This window comes from Mycteria americana, chromosome 9, assembly GCF_035582795.1.
Source record: "Mycteria americana isolate JAX WOST 10 ecotype Jacksonville Zoo and Gardens chromosome 9, USCA_MyAme_1.0, whole genome shotgun sequence".
NCBI lineage: Eukaryota > Metazoa > Chordata > Aves > Ciconiiformes > Ciconiidae > Mycteria > Mycteria americana.
In genome coordinates, this window is record NC_134373.1 from 39606172 (window position 1) to 39623270 (window position 17099).

Genomic DNA, 17099 nt, shown 5'->3' on the forward strand with positions numbered 1-17099 from the left:
AACTTTGCTCTTAATGTAAATTATACATAAGTCATTTCTAAATGGAATGTTTAAGTCTTGCTTAAAAAGTCTTTTACTAGGTTTCAGATTTGGAGCATCTGATAGTTTGAATGTGGGGTTCAATTATGAGAAAAGTAAATTTTTCTGTTAATTGCCCAAGTGGCTTGAGGGATTGAGATAGAAGGAAAGGTGAGGGACAGGCTTAAGGAGAGAGAGGTCAAGGTGGTGACATGGGGAAAGGGAAAGAAATTGAAAGGATCCTGAAACACCAGTGGTTTGCGGCATCGTTTGTCTGAATTGTGCTTTCCTCTGGGGTACTGTAGCAGATATTTTCTGCTGCATGAGAAACAGTGCCAGGCAAGACACAGCAGTGGTCTCATCTCACCTGGTACACTTTTTAGAAAATAATTTGTAATTGGTGAATGAAGGATTAAGAGTATCCATTAGAGTTATACTTTCTGTTATTAATAACCCCCAATGAAAATGTTCTTTGAAAACACATCTTTTATTTTGCTGGTTTTAGTCCAGAAAACTAAGTTAGCAGAATTCACCTTTTCCAAACAATTGTTTACTTGGAATTCATCTGTAGCTGTCCCTGCTCAAGTTACAGGTCATTCATAATAATAAAGCTTTCTAATTCTGTGACAGAATATTCATAATGTCTTTAAAATACTCAGCTAGATAATGGTCCCCAGGATCTGGACAGCGAGACTTCAAAAGGCAGAGCCCTCTCATCTCCAGTTTCCTTATTCTCTCTGAGCTTGGAAGGTTTCAACTATCAAGCATAGATTAAGTTTTATTGGTTGATAGTCTAATTGCATTTGTATTATCTTTCCCCTTAATATTATTTTCTTTTCTCTGTATTGGATTTCATCCAAATATTATTACTTCCATGAAGCAGTTTTCTGAAAATGTTTTGCTTTTGCTTTGATGCTTAACTGCTTAACACGTGAGTGCTGCAATAAGGTGCTGGTTCCTGATAATAGTTTTCCTTCTGTAAGGAAGTTTCCACAATCTTCTGTGCTTTGATTATATTTGGTAGAGCTCTTCGGTTGAGGCTTTTCATGGACAAGATAAGGTTTGGTTAAACATCTGAACTTTTGAATGTTTATCTGAACTAGATTCGACCTCTAAATTTGTCCATCATTAGTTATTTTGCTTTTCCTTTTAGAGACTAAATTATGCTATTAAATATGTTCTAAAGTAGGTTAAGTCCCTGTGCAGTTTGTCAGCTGGAACATTAATTTTAAAGCTAAAACAGTCTTCTATTGTATCTTTTTAACATTTTGTCTGAGTTTTAACCATGGCTGGTCAAACATAGGGTCAGTGCACCCATGCAAACCCCACATGTAGCTGATCGAAGTGTCTCAAAGTTGTTGTGATGACTGGCCTGATTTTATTTCAGGAAAAGATCGTGATATATAGTAATTATTTGCCTGCTCAGGCAGCTTGTTCCAGTGCAGCTGTTCTGGAGACCGGACGAAGTACTAAATGTCACCGCATGCCCTGCGGTGTCTCTGGAGGTGTCCCCCTCCGAGCCCCTATGCAAGGGCCAGGCAGACTTGGGGTCCCAGCTACCTGCTGCAGCAAACTCATTGCACTAGCAGGGTAAGACATGCTTTCTGGGGTCCCAGTTACTCATGCCTTCAGCTGACCACATCTGTGTGTCTTCTTTGGACCCACGTCTTAACTATACCGACCCAGATCTTGCCCTCATGCTGCCTTTGTGATGAGAAGGAGCCACCATGAGATTGTAGGGACAGTGGGTGGGTGCTGCAGAAAGCCAGAAGAGATGTTCCCAGACCACCTCGCACCTTGGCCAAAGCTGTGCTTGGTAGCGTCAGGGACAGAGAGGGCAACATATAGTTTCTATCTGCTGTTACACAACTGAACTGTATGACCTGATCTTTATTAGAAGACCACATTCTCATAAAGTTAATGCTAAAAAACCCCACACCTTATTTAAGAAACACACTGGAATCAGAGTTTTCAGGTAAGCAGTCAAATTTACAACATAAACTGTTATAACGTAATACGTGGCTAAATATACCAGCAGCTTCATTCTGGGCTTTCCTTTTCCTCTTGTAATTACACTGTCTCAGCCCAAGAAAGAGGCTGACCCATGGCATATCTCGCAAGACACCTTCTGCCACTAACAAACTCTGTAGGGTGGGCTCACACAAAAGCTAGAGCCTCCATTTGATCTGCTTCATGATTTTATGTTTATTTTATGCAGATCCTAAAAGCACCTTCAGTGGAAGTCTTTCCTGTGTCCTCGCAGTGCAACTCAGACACTACCTTCTAAGCAGAGACCTGTAACTGCTGAAAAGTTTGAAAATCAATTGTGTTTTAACAAATAGAAATCATTGCTGTAGAAACATAAAATGAAGTTGATGGCAGTAAAGATCACTTTGTCTAAGGTTTATATTTATGTGAATATAGATGTTGGAGATTCTTACCAGAACTTTCACTTAAGGCAAGAAGTAAAAAGGATTCTTAAATCCATTGACTTATTCTTTTTAAAAATGAGCTCATGGGTGATCTTTTGTTCAGTTATACTTACTCTAACGATTTAATTGAGATAGAGATAATGTGACAAAGTAGTCGATGTATAAACAGAGTACAGCAAACGGATTTCGGATCTTTGGCTAGATATGTTTTGATTACTTTAAAGATAATGGGTGTGCCGTTCTCCTTCATAAAATATCACATCTACATTCACTGGAAAGTACTAAACTTGCTGTATTAAAAGAGAAATAGATTCCTTTTTTCTCAGAATATATCATTCTGGAACTTGTGGTTTGAAACAACAAATATACAGATGAATGTCACTACCGTTTCTCATTGGAAATAAACAATTTTAACATGTTGGTTTTCATAACATGCACAACAAATTAATTCTATCCTTTTTTGTATGAGAAGCATTAGAACTTCATCATGGGTCAAAAAAATAAGATTATGAATATAATTGGAGGCTGAGTGCAATGGAAATATAATTAAATTTTAAACTAATGTACTTTTTAAATTTAGAAGTACAAAAGATAATTGATAAGAGTCTTGATACATAGAAAACTCTTTGGTTTTCTATGAAAACCTTCTGGATAGGTCCCATAAGATTGGATCTGAATAAAAGAGTCAACAAGGTATCCAAGTGTGTGTCTAAATTTAAATACATGAATCATTTGTATGACTCTTAACAAGGGTGATATAAATACAGTAATGCCAAGTCTCCCTTGTTCTTTACAGATAATTAATTTGTGTTCCAAAGCATAAGGCAGAATTATATGTAGGTTTTGAAGGTAAAAGTGCACACATGGCCGGCAGTACCCAGTCACTCGGAAGGCTTTTCTTTTGGCATAACAGTCTATCTGGTGCTCCTGGTAGAAAAAGGAACCATATAATTTTCTGGTCCTTTTGTCTGAGCAATTCAATGTAAATGATGACTATTCATATTATTTGCAAAAGGTTGAAAAGGTTTTTTTTAGACTAACTCAGTCAGGAGGTAAGCTTAAAGACTTGAAAGTTATTGACATATATTCCACAACAGAAGAAAACAAACAGAACTCCGTATTCTAAAAAACCCTGAATGCATTACTTGTTGTAAAGTACTTGTTGTAAAGTACTTGTTCAACTCGATCTGGAAATAGTCTTCAGTTCCTTCCTCTGTCTTCCTCAACCTTTAATCGCATGTTTGTTTTCTTTTTATATTATATATGTCAACTTCAGAAGTCATTAATTCGAATATTGGGGTTTTTTTTCCTCTATAACTATCGTATTTTATATGAGTGGGATGAGACTGTATGGCTGAAACCACTGGAACAGGGCAGCACCAAGTCACCCAGGTAGTGAAGGGCAGGGCCACTCTTCAACTCCTAGGTGTTAGACCATCCAAGTCACTGAGTATTTTCCTGGGAATTTCAGCAACCCTCTCTAAAGGAGAGAAGTACACCAAATGCCAAAAGCATCTCCATCACGCTCCTGACTTTTGCCCATATTCATCTGTAGTCAGGTCGCTCTTTACCTGCAGATTGACAGAAAGCTGCTACCGAAGGAGGCTCCAGATCAGATGAGTCCTCGGTGATCTGTGCTCATACAAAACTGCCCTTAGTGCAAGGGGAACAAAAGACTGCAGCTTTTGCAAAGAGGCTGTGTCAAGAGTCCTAATCCCTGACACGGACTTGGAGAGACCAGTTTCCCCTTCCCAAGCACGCTGTACTCTCTTCCTAGAGTGTGAATAGTTTGACTTTGTGTACTGCAGCAGATTTCATCCAAGTCCCACATGTTTTACATTAGATGAACCTAAACCGGTCATACTGTATGAATAAAATGAACTCATTGATTTCTGTCATTGTGGTTTTTATATTCAAGTTAAGTGTGTATAATAGCATCTCTAATATTGTGACAATACCAAAAAAATTGTGGAAAGAAAGGCTTGGCATGTCCTGGGTGATCTAGTCCAGTCCCTCCTGTCACAAGGTACCATGTTCTGTGTCCCCTTTCATAAATTTATTAAGCTTCATCCTAAATTCTTTTAGTTTTATTTGCCACCACGACTTCTTTGAAAGGGTGTTTTAGAACTTCGTATTATGGCCAGTTTATACTCATTTATTCTTGTGCCAACATTGTTCTTCAGTTTAAACAGCTCTTCTCCCTCCCTGCTGTCCTCTTCTCGTCTCCTGCTCCTTTTCCCACCCCCACCAGCAAATTCGTAGAGAACAATCACAGCCTTTCTCAGCCATTTTCTAGCTGGCCAAACATGCCAAGCTCCCTGTCTGCTTTCGAAAGCTCAGCAGCCCGTTCTCCTGGTACTTCTCACGGCCACTGCCTGCACTTTCCTGGCATGAATTCCCATCTCACACACGAGTGTCCAAGGTTGCACACTCATAAGAGAGAAATATTTTGTATTAATCCTTCTCTGACCATGCATGGGGTAGTATTAGGTCTAATCTGGTTTCTCCAGCTTCCAGCCTCAAAGTCACTAAAGGTCTTGTCTGATATCCCGATTCTTGTCTGAACTGATGACGCTTCCCAGCCTTGAGTCACCAACAAGTATTTTTTGAATGCTCCTGCTTTTTCTGTTGAAGTCATTAATGAAAACACAAAGACCAGTTCCAAGGATATTTAAGGACTTACACTGGTAACTTTCCTTCAATACAGTAGTTCTCCCTTCAACAAAACTCATTTTAATACCTTATTTAGTCACTTCACAGTTATTGTTTTAGTTCTCTCCATCTTCTCTAGTTTAACTAATAATTTCCCATTTGGCATCGTATCAAATACACAACAGAAGTCCAGATAGATTTGGTCTATTGCATTTTCCTTTTCTAAAAAAAAAAATAATTTATTTTATTAAAGAAAGATATCAGGTTAGTTGGGTATGATCTTCCTTTATAAAACCAATACACACTCAGAAATATTGCTTTACTTCTCTAAATATTTATGGTACAAATACCACTAAGAAAAGCCGTGTGGGGAGTGCCAGTTTGTTTCACAATGTAAGCGTGTAGTGATATTTAACACACTATTTATTTATATCCATTTGTTATTAGTGGGGGACAAAATTTTTAAAAAGTTTACATGCATCAGAGCATGATGCAAAATATGAATTATATAGTCATTTTATTGAATTTTTACTGCTAATGCACACAAATTTCACAAAGTGTAATGACACTACTGAGCACTTAAGTTGTTAGGCTGTCATATTACAGAAAAATTATTTGTGCTATATAATCACTGTTTTCTTTTTCCTATTGTTTATTTCTAAGCTTGCTTCATAAACATTTGTAAATGCAGATATACTTGCCGTGGCAAATATCTCTTTTAAAACCATAAAACTGAATGACTTCAGGTCCTTTGGTGCCCATGCAAACAAAATCTTCCTAGCATCTCCTGGCCAGTGATACCCATTTTGTTACCTGATGCTGCAGTTCTTGGGTCTATGCTCTGTAGTCGTAAAACCTGTAATTTTAAAGCTTATCATAAACACAGGGATTAGGGGTAATGCCTGTTCCTGCATTTTCCCCACCAATCATTTGTGTAATGCCTTTAAGCAGACCAAGCTTCCATCTCTCGTTTTACTCTTTTGCAAACAGATACAGTAATTATAGTGTGGGGATAACTCAAGAGACCTGCCCAGGACTTTCACTAGGGGATAAAATAGGATGGCTGACAAAAGTCTTTAGCTCAATAAAGTAGGTGAAGTGAATTCTTTATCCTTAGCGAGCAGACTTCATTGACTCCATCTCAGAGAATCACAAAGGAAAGAAAGGAGGCAGGGACTTGGTTTTGTCACTCTCAGAACTTTGGTGCTGGTTGAAAAACTGACCATTTATACAGGCGATAATGCATACTGACCCTTCCTTAAAGGACTAGCAGTAGTTTCACATGCACCGCCGGCCAAAAAAATCTGAAAAAATGTTGAATCCTGAGTTCCTACGAAATCCAATAAAACTTAAAGTCATGAGTCATTATATCTTCTTAAATTACAATGTCTCCTGGAATGTAGGCTTAGTCATATGCCTGTGCACGTTAAGATACATTTCTTCAGGAGGATGAGATACTCAGCAATTAAGCATTCCCATTACTTGAAATTAAGTAATTAACTAAATAATTCATTTAAATTAATATTTTCACACATATGTGATGGTTCTGCTGTTAGACTGGCACTTTCATTATCCAAAGTCATAGAGATCTACTTCTACCTCCCCTTTTTCCATCTCAGCTTTGATTCAGTCCTGGAAGATGCTGCTGAGGACTCTGGATATGAGTCTGTAAAACACAAGAAAATTATTAACTTAAGACATCAGAGATCGCAGTTAAGTCCATGGATATGTTCATATGTGTTTTAAGAAAGTTGCAGCTAGGATTTTGATCAGTGTATTCTGTATTTTGAATGGTCAAGCTTGTCACTTTTAGTATTCCTTGGGAAAAAGAATTATTAAGTCTCAGTTTATGGTTGTTATTGTTATACTACAAGTCTTCTCCATTTCTAAGAACTTCCCGAAATTTTGAAGGCTTCAAGGGTATTAAAAAAAATTCACACAGTCCAGACTAGTTGTGTTTTTTTTCCTACAGAACAAGTCTAATGGAAGGGAAGGTACCAGTGTAAAGCTATTTGAATCTCTTAATGCCTTATCTACTCCCACTGTTGGTCTGCATTCTGTATGAGCCCTTTCCATCCAAATGAATTACATACGATAATTTTGGGTGTTATAATAAACAGATAGGAACCATAATAATGTATTTCAGTTAGGAAGAGGTACTTGGAAGAAATTGGTTTTGCTATACACATGATGTGAGACAATCGATAGTGCTTTAGTCTGACAAGCACTGTCAATATCCATTGTCACAGTTCAGAAAGTCATTAATGGATAGTTCTTCAAAAACCAATGCTTTCAACACGTTAGAAATGTTCAGATATACTGTACCTGGCAGGAATTAATCATAGGTAAACCCTTGGGATTATGTATAAATGTTTTGTAAATTAAGAGTGAAATAAAAGTCATTGGAAGGAATGTGAGATCATGTTATATGGAGTTACAAAATCTTGCTAATAAAATATAGAGCTGTTTAGAACATATTAAAACATTTTACTTTCTGAGTCATTCAGGCTCTGCCCAGAACATCACACCCAGGAAAAACAGTCTGTTAGAAATATATTGTCTAGGTATATGACTAAATTCGCAGAAAGTAATCACATAAAAACTTTGATCCTTGCTCTGAAAAGGTTAGAGCCTTGCCTGCTTCTTTTAGGTGTGGCCATGCCAAAACCCTGGAGAAAGGCTTTTGTAAATTCACCTTGCAAATATGTTAACCACTGCTTAATCCTGCTTAATTAATAATGTTTACTCTCGTTGCACCTTACATACAATTTAGTGCATTAAATGGTAGCAAGCGGTTCTTCACCTGTACGTCTCAAAACTTGCACCGACTCTGATGGTAGTATTTCTGCAGAACTGTGTGATTTGGAGGTAATGCATTAATTCTTTCCTTCCACCTGTCTTCTTGTGTAAGAGCTCTTGTACAGACTTTATTTTGGTGGTTTTGCATGATACTCCTGTTTTTTATATGTTATTAGGAGTATTAAGGTTAGAGTTGTGGCAAATTCAGAGGATTTATATAAGCCCAAAAAAAGACTGGTCAGTTTTTTCTTGGTGCAAGTTTTTTTGCAGAGAATTTAGTCTATAGTTATCCCTCCTAATTCAGCTGATGTTATTACAGTGCTATCCAACATTAAGGGCCAAAGACGTGTTCTTCCTTTTATGCCTAATGATAAGTTTATACTACTTTCTTTTTGTACCCAATCTGTATTACACTCCCCTGATGTGATAAGCTGTTGTGATTTAATATAGCTTAATTCTAGAGCAAATTATCTGAGGCAAAGGTCTTGCCCTTTTTTTCATTTGTCCATTAATACCTTTCCCACCTGTGGAATAAATAGAGACCTAATAAAATGACCAAAGTCATCAGAAATGCTTTTCTAGATCTGAGGGTCCAACTTTATTTCCAGCCAAATGTGAAAGTCAGCTAGTATTCAGGTTATGTGTGTGCTGCTGGATTGAGGTGTCCTTGCAGCCACTTGCACTAGCAGAAGAAATTTAGCATAATATTGGCCTCTGTTGGGTTCCCCTCTACACGTACTGCAAAAGGCCCTGGCCCAACAAGAGCAAGCATGTGTTTCCTTTTTCTCTCTCAGAAGCTCTTAGTGCACTATAAGAAATACTTAACTGAAGAGTCTGTGCAAAGGGAGGGCAAATATCCTTCTGTTCTGTGTTGGGTTTGAAGTATTTATGTGGATAAGTCAGTGTGAGCATCTTCCAAAATTGAAGGTACGAGTTTATTCGGTACAATGAATGCAGTTTATGCTGGGGTACATACAGTAGAACAAGCAGTAGATTTTATTTCCTATTATTTTACACTTAGATCCTTAAGTGTCTTATTTTACTTCCGTATGGAAGCGCTTTCCACTTTTTTATGTTGTTGACGTTTGCCAGCTCTCTTTCATGGAGAATTCTTCTGGCCAAATCCAGAACCTGAAATTTAAAAAGGAAGGTACTCCAAAAAAATATTTATTGTGGGTTTTGAGTTTTATAACTACATTTTTTTCTCTCTTGGAAGTAACATTTGGTCCTCTTTGTATTTCCAAATATAATAACAAAGTCATTTTAATGTGGGGATATCGCGAGAATAATGGTTTGGCAAGAGAAGGTATATTTATAAATGAGATCCCAACAAGAATATTTCTGGCTAAGCTTGGTTTTGGAACATGCTATCTAAAACCTTGAATTTCTGGGAGGCTTGGAGTTTCCCTCTGGTGACTCACACATGTTTAATAGAATAAAATAAGAAATTAATCAAAATTTGCTTTGCTGCTGTTTTTAGTTGTGCACTATACAGTTCAACACAGAACATACAAAAGTATCCACGATAATAATTATTCCTGCCTCTAGATGTAGTTTTAACACCATAATTGCTGTTTCAGGTATAAAACTTCCAGCTGGGTTAATGCATCTTTCTAAGCAGAGGGATCTTTACCCTGCTGTCAAGTCATAGATCCCCTACCCTATCATGCACAGTATGACTATGTTCACTTCAGTTAAAATATCTTAACAAATCTGGTGTATGCTTAGAGCTAAGCATGTAGTTTCCAGTGGGCATAAAATGCTTGAGTCCCGCAGAACGGGAAATGCGGCAGGCATCTTAAGTGACTTGAGAGATGTTTTCACTCCTGCATTATTTGCACTGGGGAAACTTCACTGTAAGTCAGGAAAAAGCAAACCTAAATATGAATCGCTATGGACAGAATGACCCTAAGCAACAAGAGAGTCCCCAAACTAAATACAATTCACTTCACTGTTTCAAAGTACCATTAAGATGCAGAATTAGAAACATCCATTTGTTGTTCTTTTTATAGCACAGCCAAGCGACTTGGAATTTTAGCTTGTCCCTGCCAAGGATTGCTCAATTTTGAACAAAAAGTCCTCCACTATAATGTTAAAAAAGCACCAACCATCGATTGAATGCTAATCTTTATATTCTATGATACATCATTCCAAGAATGCTACCATTAAAAAATGTGAATTCTATTTTTCATAAGTGATGGATTATTGTACCAAGCTGTGTATTTTCCAGTAAAGTGTCCTTTTATTTGTCCTGTGTGATTACTAGTTTGTGGAAGTATGTGTGGGGTCATTTTAGTGCTGTGGGAAAATGGAGCACTCTTCTGTTAAAATCAGTGGTGAAATCAGAAGCAAACTATGCTCTGATCATCGTAGGCATGTGTTTAAATATTGCTTTCCTTAATTGGCTATGTTCTATTTACTTAAAATGAACAATTTGGCAAGTTTTTCTCCCTTGACAACAGCAAAGCGTAAACCATTTTATAAGTTTGGCTGTTAAAATCAGATTTGTAATGTAAACCACAATATTCCAGGGTTGTTACTGTTGCTTAACCAGTTATTTTAGCTTGCTATTGTTTTATAATTGTGCACCTTTAAATATTCTGGTGCTGTTTATAACTTATGCAAAACTTCTTGCTACAAAATAGCCCAATAATGTTGATGATAATTTTCTTTTTGCTCTCTCTCTTTTCCCTTGGTCTCCCTATATGAAGATCACGGCATTAGAGGGGAGATCCAGTCTGGATGGGGAGATTAGGGAGCATCTCTGCAACTGCAGCTAAACCGTCCAGGGTACTATTTAGAAATTCTGTCAGAGGGACAACGGACCAACTCCTGCAAGTTCGACTTGTGGAGAATACTGTGTTTTGGTGGATGTATTTATTTGTTTGTTTGTTTTCAAGAGAAGATGGAAAGCTATTCTTCCCTTAAAAAGCAGAAGCCACCCCTCTCTCAGCTGGGGGTCCTTGCCAGGGAAGGCTGTACAGCCCTGGCAGCCCCATTTTCCTGCTCAGCATTTGGGGGAACGGGCAGGGTGAGAGAGCGCAAGATAAGGGTTATTCAAGGATGGTGAGGCTCAGGTGATTTGTTAGAAAACTTTAAAAATCTGTGTGTTCAGGGAAACCTTTGGAGAAGGTCTTCCTGTGGCATCACTGCTGCTTCAAAACATCCAGCCTTGAGTGCTGAGTTTCTCCTTCCTACTAGTACTGCCTATTTTGATAGCTGTGATGGTGCCCTGTAAGCACCTCAGCAGAGAAAAAGTTAAATTTATGCCTTTGAAACTTCCTCCAGGGGATTTTCTGCAGCTGGGTTCTATGTCTTTTTGACACAGAGCAGGAATAAATTGAGCTCAAAATGTTTCTCAGTTTGGTAAATGCCTAAATATAATAAAATATAATCATTAGGATGGGAATACTTTTCTTTCCATAAATTAATGCATCTTGCACACATTTCATGGCATATAGCCATGTTTTCTATAACTGCATTAAATATATATATAACGCTTAATCCATCTTGGCAAGAGAATTCAGTCCTTCACTAGTGGTGTAACCATCCATCCTTTCTCATAACGAGTAGTATATAGCTAATAGCGCAGAGCACACTTTGAGTCCAGAATTCTAGTTAAAAAATCATCCATGTGAAACTTGTGGGATTCGTGAACATTTCATGAGTAAACTGGTCGCCATCCAAATACTTATGGGCAATAAATAATACAAGTCTGTGAATAACCAGCAGAATGAACTCATCGTGTTTATTCACAAAAGTATTAATCAGATGTTTTGTACTATCCAACCAGCGACACTGCTGACCTACCTCATGATTTTACTAGGGTGGCTATGACCATTATTTTCTAAGGATATTTGAGCAAACTACTTTTAGTTTAAAAACGTCGTTTCACTGAAGCTTTTTCTTTTGATTTCCTTTAGTTTTCAGATTGAACTACAGTGCCTCTGACACAAATGACAGAAACCGAGTTAAAAGCAGATTAAAGAAGTTCATCTCCCGAAGACCCTCCTTGAAAACGTTGCAAGAAAAAGGACTTATTAAAGGTGTGTTCGGTCTTATATACTTTTTTGGAGTAAAAATTCACAAATGAATTTTTCATCCTCAGTTAAATGAATAAGTGCATTGGACAAATACTTCTTAGATATAGTTTTGTTGCTGTATCTCATAAAACTTATACTGCTGAACTGTAAAGAAAAAATCAACATATGGTTACATCTATCTCTGTGCTATCTGGCTACTGCTTCAATTTTTTTGCTTTGGTGTGCATGTGGTAGGAGCCCCTCCGTTTAACACAGGCACTCACCATGCACATTGCAAATCAACATCCTGCACAACTCCGTTTCTGTTTAAGAAAAGAATGTTGATATAGTTTTGTATTTAGAATTCGAAATAGGAACTTCAGATGCTGTGCTGACTAATTTGTTTTCTAGAGTAGGCTGGAATCCTTTCTGCTGTCTTCTCTCATTATTTTTCTAACTTGCCAACAAAATACATTTTTAAAAATTTAAAATACGTGCCAGTGAATAATAAATGCTTTGAATCTGTGATTTTTTCCTACTCCAGTTTCTTGCAGTGTTGGTCAGCCATCACTTTCACGTATCCTTAAAAAATTGTTTCCTTGATAAAAAGTGTTTGTTAGTTTTTCCAAGGAGTAAGCGTTTTGCTAAGAAGCTGGTAGTTAACTTGAAGGCAGTAGCATTCTGACCACTAATAATCAAGCAAAGCCATGTTTTCAAATATTGTCTGCAATAATGCTTTAAAAATTTACGCGCTGCCGAATTATTATGTGTGAAACCCACAACTGCACATGCAAATTGACTAGAAAGAGGCATTTTGCCAGCAGCCCCTGTCAATCTCTGGAGTGTGAGTTTTCCAGTGGTGTGTCAAAAATGGCAAGGGGTGTTGCTAGTGTGTATTAAACTTGTCTGTCCTGAGCCAAGAGATTGACCCCAGCCAGCAAAAGCTAAAGCAGCCACAAGAGTGAAACACCAGCTGGGCCCATGGCTGAAGAGGAGGAGACAACTTTATGAATTAAGTTCTTATGTTTTAGATACATGCAAAAATGTTCAGTGCAGTCTAGCTTACTGTAAGGAAGTCTTCATTATATGAAATCAGTATTTGCCTTAGTGGTGGGCTTCTCCTTCTAACTGCCACCGAAACTTCAAAAAAATGTCATTTATACATAAATATATGTGTAGGTGTGCACACTCACACCAAACTTTCAGGATCTGTCCTTACACATTCATAGTATCTGATTTCAATCTATTGGAGGGTTTTGCCTCTTTGAAGTACTCTGTGGGTTGAGGGTGGGCTTTGAATGCATCATATTAGTTTGTTTCAGTTATTACAGTAATAGAGGAGTACTTTCTAGTCTTTTAATTTCTGGATTTAAGTTTTTTTTTTTTCGTTTAATAAAGTGTGGCTGATGAATCTCCTGCGGTGTTACATAGGGATCAGATGTGATCCTTGCTAACAAATCCAGATTCATTAGCATAACTCAAATCCATCCTCTAATATATCTCCCTAGGAAAGCCAGATGCATTTGGTTTTGGCTACAGTTGCATTAAGCTCTTGATTCATAAACATAGCTTGGTTCTACCTGGGATACTCTTCCATGGATAGCGAAGATGCACGATTTGTGACACAGTAATTCAGAATCGGTACCCGGCACATTTTTATTACCAAACTAATGGTACCATGAAGAAAATGTTAATTATCTACCATGAAGTTTCATTAGGATTAGGTTTTGGCCATGCAAATGAGGCAGGATTCGTTAGCACGGCTTAATTCCAATCTACGGTAAGTCTATGTGAAATGCTCATTTGATAAGGTTCCTTCATTGTCTTCACCAGAGTTTATCCCTTAATCTGTTAAAATGTTATGAAAATGCAGTTGCAGTGCTTATACAGAGACCACTTTTAAATGTTAATTTTTAGGCTCACATTAGAATATTTTTAAATCACAAAATGCAACCATCCAGATTAAAAACGAAAAGCTTGCCAAATTTTGTATTATAAGATGCATCTATTTATTTTCCTAAGGTGACTTAAATGGTTGCAGAAACCTCTCAAAACTATTTATTTTCTCGTTTCTTCAGGGAAAAAATGTTAACCAATTTTTACAAGAAAAAATTCCTCCAGCTCTGAGAACATGCATACTAACTTTTATCCCATAGGGAAATACTTCTGTCAGAATTGTAAATCCCTTAAAATAGGGGCTCGTAATAAAAGTGTGTCTAAAGCCTTGCAGGACATCTCGGTACCGAATTTCTGACAAAGAGCTGTTCTGTGTGCTAGTGAAGAATTGATATAAATATCTGTGAAGCGTGTGGTGTTAATTACTCCAATGCAGTGGCACTGTAGGTGCTGTGAAAACCTTCACTTTTCATCAAGTGCTATTCATATTTGCCAGGGGCACTATAAAGCTCTCAAATCTATATTGATTTTTTACATTGTATGTCACATTGGAACCAAAACTCCAATAAATTTAACACGTAAATTATAGTCATGAGTAAATACATTTTAAGGTGGTAAGTTCACTTAAGCACAGTTCTGTGCTCTGTTAGTCACTGCTGTGTACACACTTGGCCAGAAGACTCGACACATTTCTCCACATTAACCAAATTTGGGAATACAGGCTTCAAAATTAAATAGCGGTTTGATCTCTTGGGGTACTTTGTTCTGCCAACACTGTTATCAGAAAATCTAGAAATTATGTGATTGTCATTTAACTCTTAACACAACTTCGTTTATGTAGAATGTAGCGAATATTCACGTAGTAAGTAAAGTAGGTAGTTAACAAAGGAGAAGAATAAGAAGTAGGAGGATAATAACCAGACAAGGGATTGTAGCGGACGAAAGTGTAAATGTTAGTTGCATGTTGATCTGAAAATGAAGATGTGCCAACAGTTTACATGACAAAAAGTTATTTTTGTCATCGCTGTCCCATTTGCTTTCTAGTCCTCTGCGTAAAAGAAGCCAGAATGGGAACAGCACGTTGGCTCCATTCATTGCGATGGGCTGGTGACTGGGGCTTTTCATGCTCCAGCGAGAGCTCTAATGAAGATCGTCGGTCCCTCTCATTCCATCTCACTCGTGCTTACACAAAATATCTTTGGTCTAGAAGCATTTTGAACTGTTTTTGTGATGATGTGCAATACAGTGTTTTTGCGTAATGTGTATGTGTCTCTATGCACCCTTATGTTCATATATATCCACACACGCACGCAAACCTAGAAATAGTAAATAAGAGGCATGTTCCATGTCTGCCATTTTAACAGTGTTATTTCGAGAATAACTGTTCAAATTTATATGCTAGGGCAGGGGTCCTCGGTTCCTCGGGATTGAAATATTCTCAGAATTTACAGAATCTGCACTAATATGCTAGAAAAATAATATATAAATCTTCTCTTTTAAAACTACTTTATAGTCTATAATTGAACTTTGATCTTTATGTTTGAGCTTTGTCATGATTTAATATTACCCAAAATGAATTGCCAACCTTCAACTTGATATTGGCCTTCTTCCTGATTTCTGAGCCTTTCTAGTCCGCACACACAAAAAAAAGCTTCTGTGAAACTGTGATTTTAAAGCTATGGTGGTTGTGCTGGTAATAGACTATCACAAAATACACTTTCAGTAAATGGTAAAAAAGCATGAATAACAACTTAACATAAATGACACTGTGGGAAATGAGGAAACTGCAGCTATGCAGCTGGCAAGAAATTAATCTAGTTTTTTTGGGGGTGGATTTTTTTTTTCCCAAAAGCTAGACACCAAAGGAACTTCACTGAATTTATTTTGTAAGTTAAGTTAAGGCAAAAACCAAAACAGCATAAAAATTGGAATGTTTACAACCATTTCAAGATGAAAATAAAAGCCCCTCAATTGCTAGTGAAAGGAACTGGCTGTGATTTGGCTTGATAGCCTATAGAACAGGGCTCTGCATATGTTGGTGGTTGTGCAGATAGCATCACAGAGATCACCAACCATTTTATTTCCAGACAAGGGAAAACGTCCTTGTTGTCTCATATGTCTTAATAGACCTTGGAGTAGTTCAATGTAATGAGTGTAATGCTCATGAGAAGTCCAAAAGAGTAGATTAAGGCCTACTTTTGGTGTGTTCTGTAATTCTTCTGGATTATGCAGGAATTTGGCAAGTGATCTGGTGCCCATAATAACATAGGGAAAGTTAGGAAATGTTTCCTTTGACTTGCAGGGACCATGGGTCACAAGCGTCTTTCTTTCTTTGACCACTACATGGACATTTGGAAATATGTTTCCCAAACCCTGTGGATGGCCAAACACTGGACAAAGGGAATTTTTCCTTTGATATGATGGTCAGAAATAATTCAGATAATTTTAAAATATCTCATTTTTGGAGACCTGTTCTGAGGAGTACAGCAGACTTACTCTCTTTAAATTCAAATGAGCTCTCGTCCCCAGTAAAACACCATCGTTTCTTAAAAGAAGACCAGTGTCTGCAGTACTCTCTGTTTTCCCTTTTTCTGAGAATGTGACACAAATCTGGTAGCTCATATGCCACTTAATAGTAACTGTTCACAAATGTAATTTTTTTTAAATTGATGACCACCGCAGATCAACGATATATAGTAAATCTCCAAGTTAAAAGGACTGGCAAGATTCCCAGCTAGCATAAATCAGGGGAGCTCCATTGACAACCTCGCTGACTTCAGTCGGCTGAAGACCTGGCCCACTTATTGTAAAAGTGTCGTGGCATTATTTGGAGCCCAGTCTGGGATCAGCATCATTTTAATGTCTGACTTAATATGTCTGAGTCTACAGACTGAGCAGCCAGAAGAAGTCACCTTTCAGAATATGGCCCTTTCCAACTACATCCCTTCCCCCTCCAAAAAATTCACTGCGTTGGTGCCTACTGCTCTGTCCCTCTCTCTGTACATTCCTTTTTTATTTTGCCTTTTCATTCTCTTTCTCCCTTTTCCCTCCCAACGTTCAAACAGATACAAAGAAAACAAACAACTTAGATGTTGATACAAAGCTCTGGTAGTCCAGCAGTTCAAATCCAGATGTAGCAGAGTTCACTCTGCTCCTGGAAGGCACTGAATTACACAGATATAATCCACGTTTCTAAAAACTTGGGCATTACACCAGTATACCTTCTCTTTTCATGTCAGAATTTGAGCTTCTCCCTGAGAAATAGGAATATTAGCCATGT

The 17099-nt window shown here is 37.6% G+C and overlaps 1 protein-coding gene across 1 annotated transcript in view; it reads left to right on the plus strand.

The window, feature by feature from the left end:
- ARHGAP15 (Rho GTPase activating protein 15) overlaps positions 1 to 17099 on the plus strand; it is a 331963-nt gene that overhangs the window by 181716 nt on the left and 133148 nt on the right. Inside the window, exon 9 of the mRNA XM_075511723.1 lies at positions 11825 to 11947. Within this exon, the coding sequence (XP_075367838.1) occupies positions 11825 to 11947 (123 nt within the window). The remainder of the gene's footprint in view (positions 1 to 11824; positions 11948 to 17099) is intronic.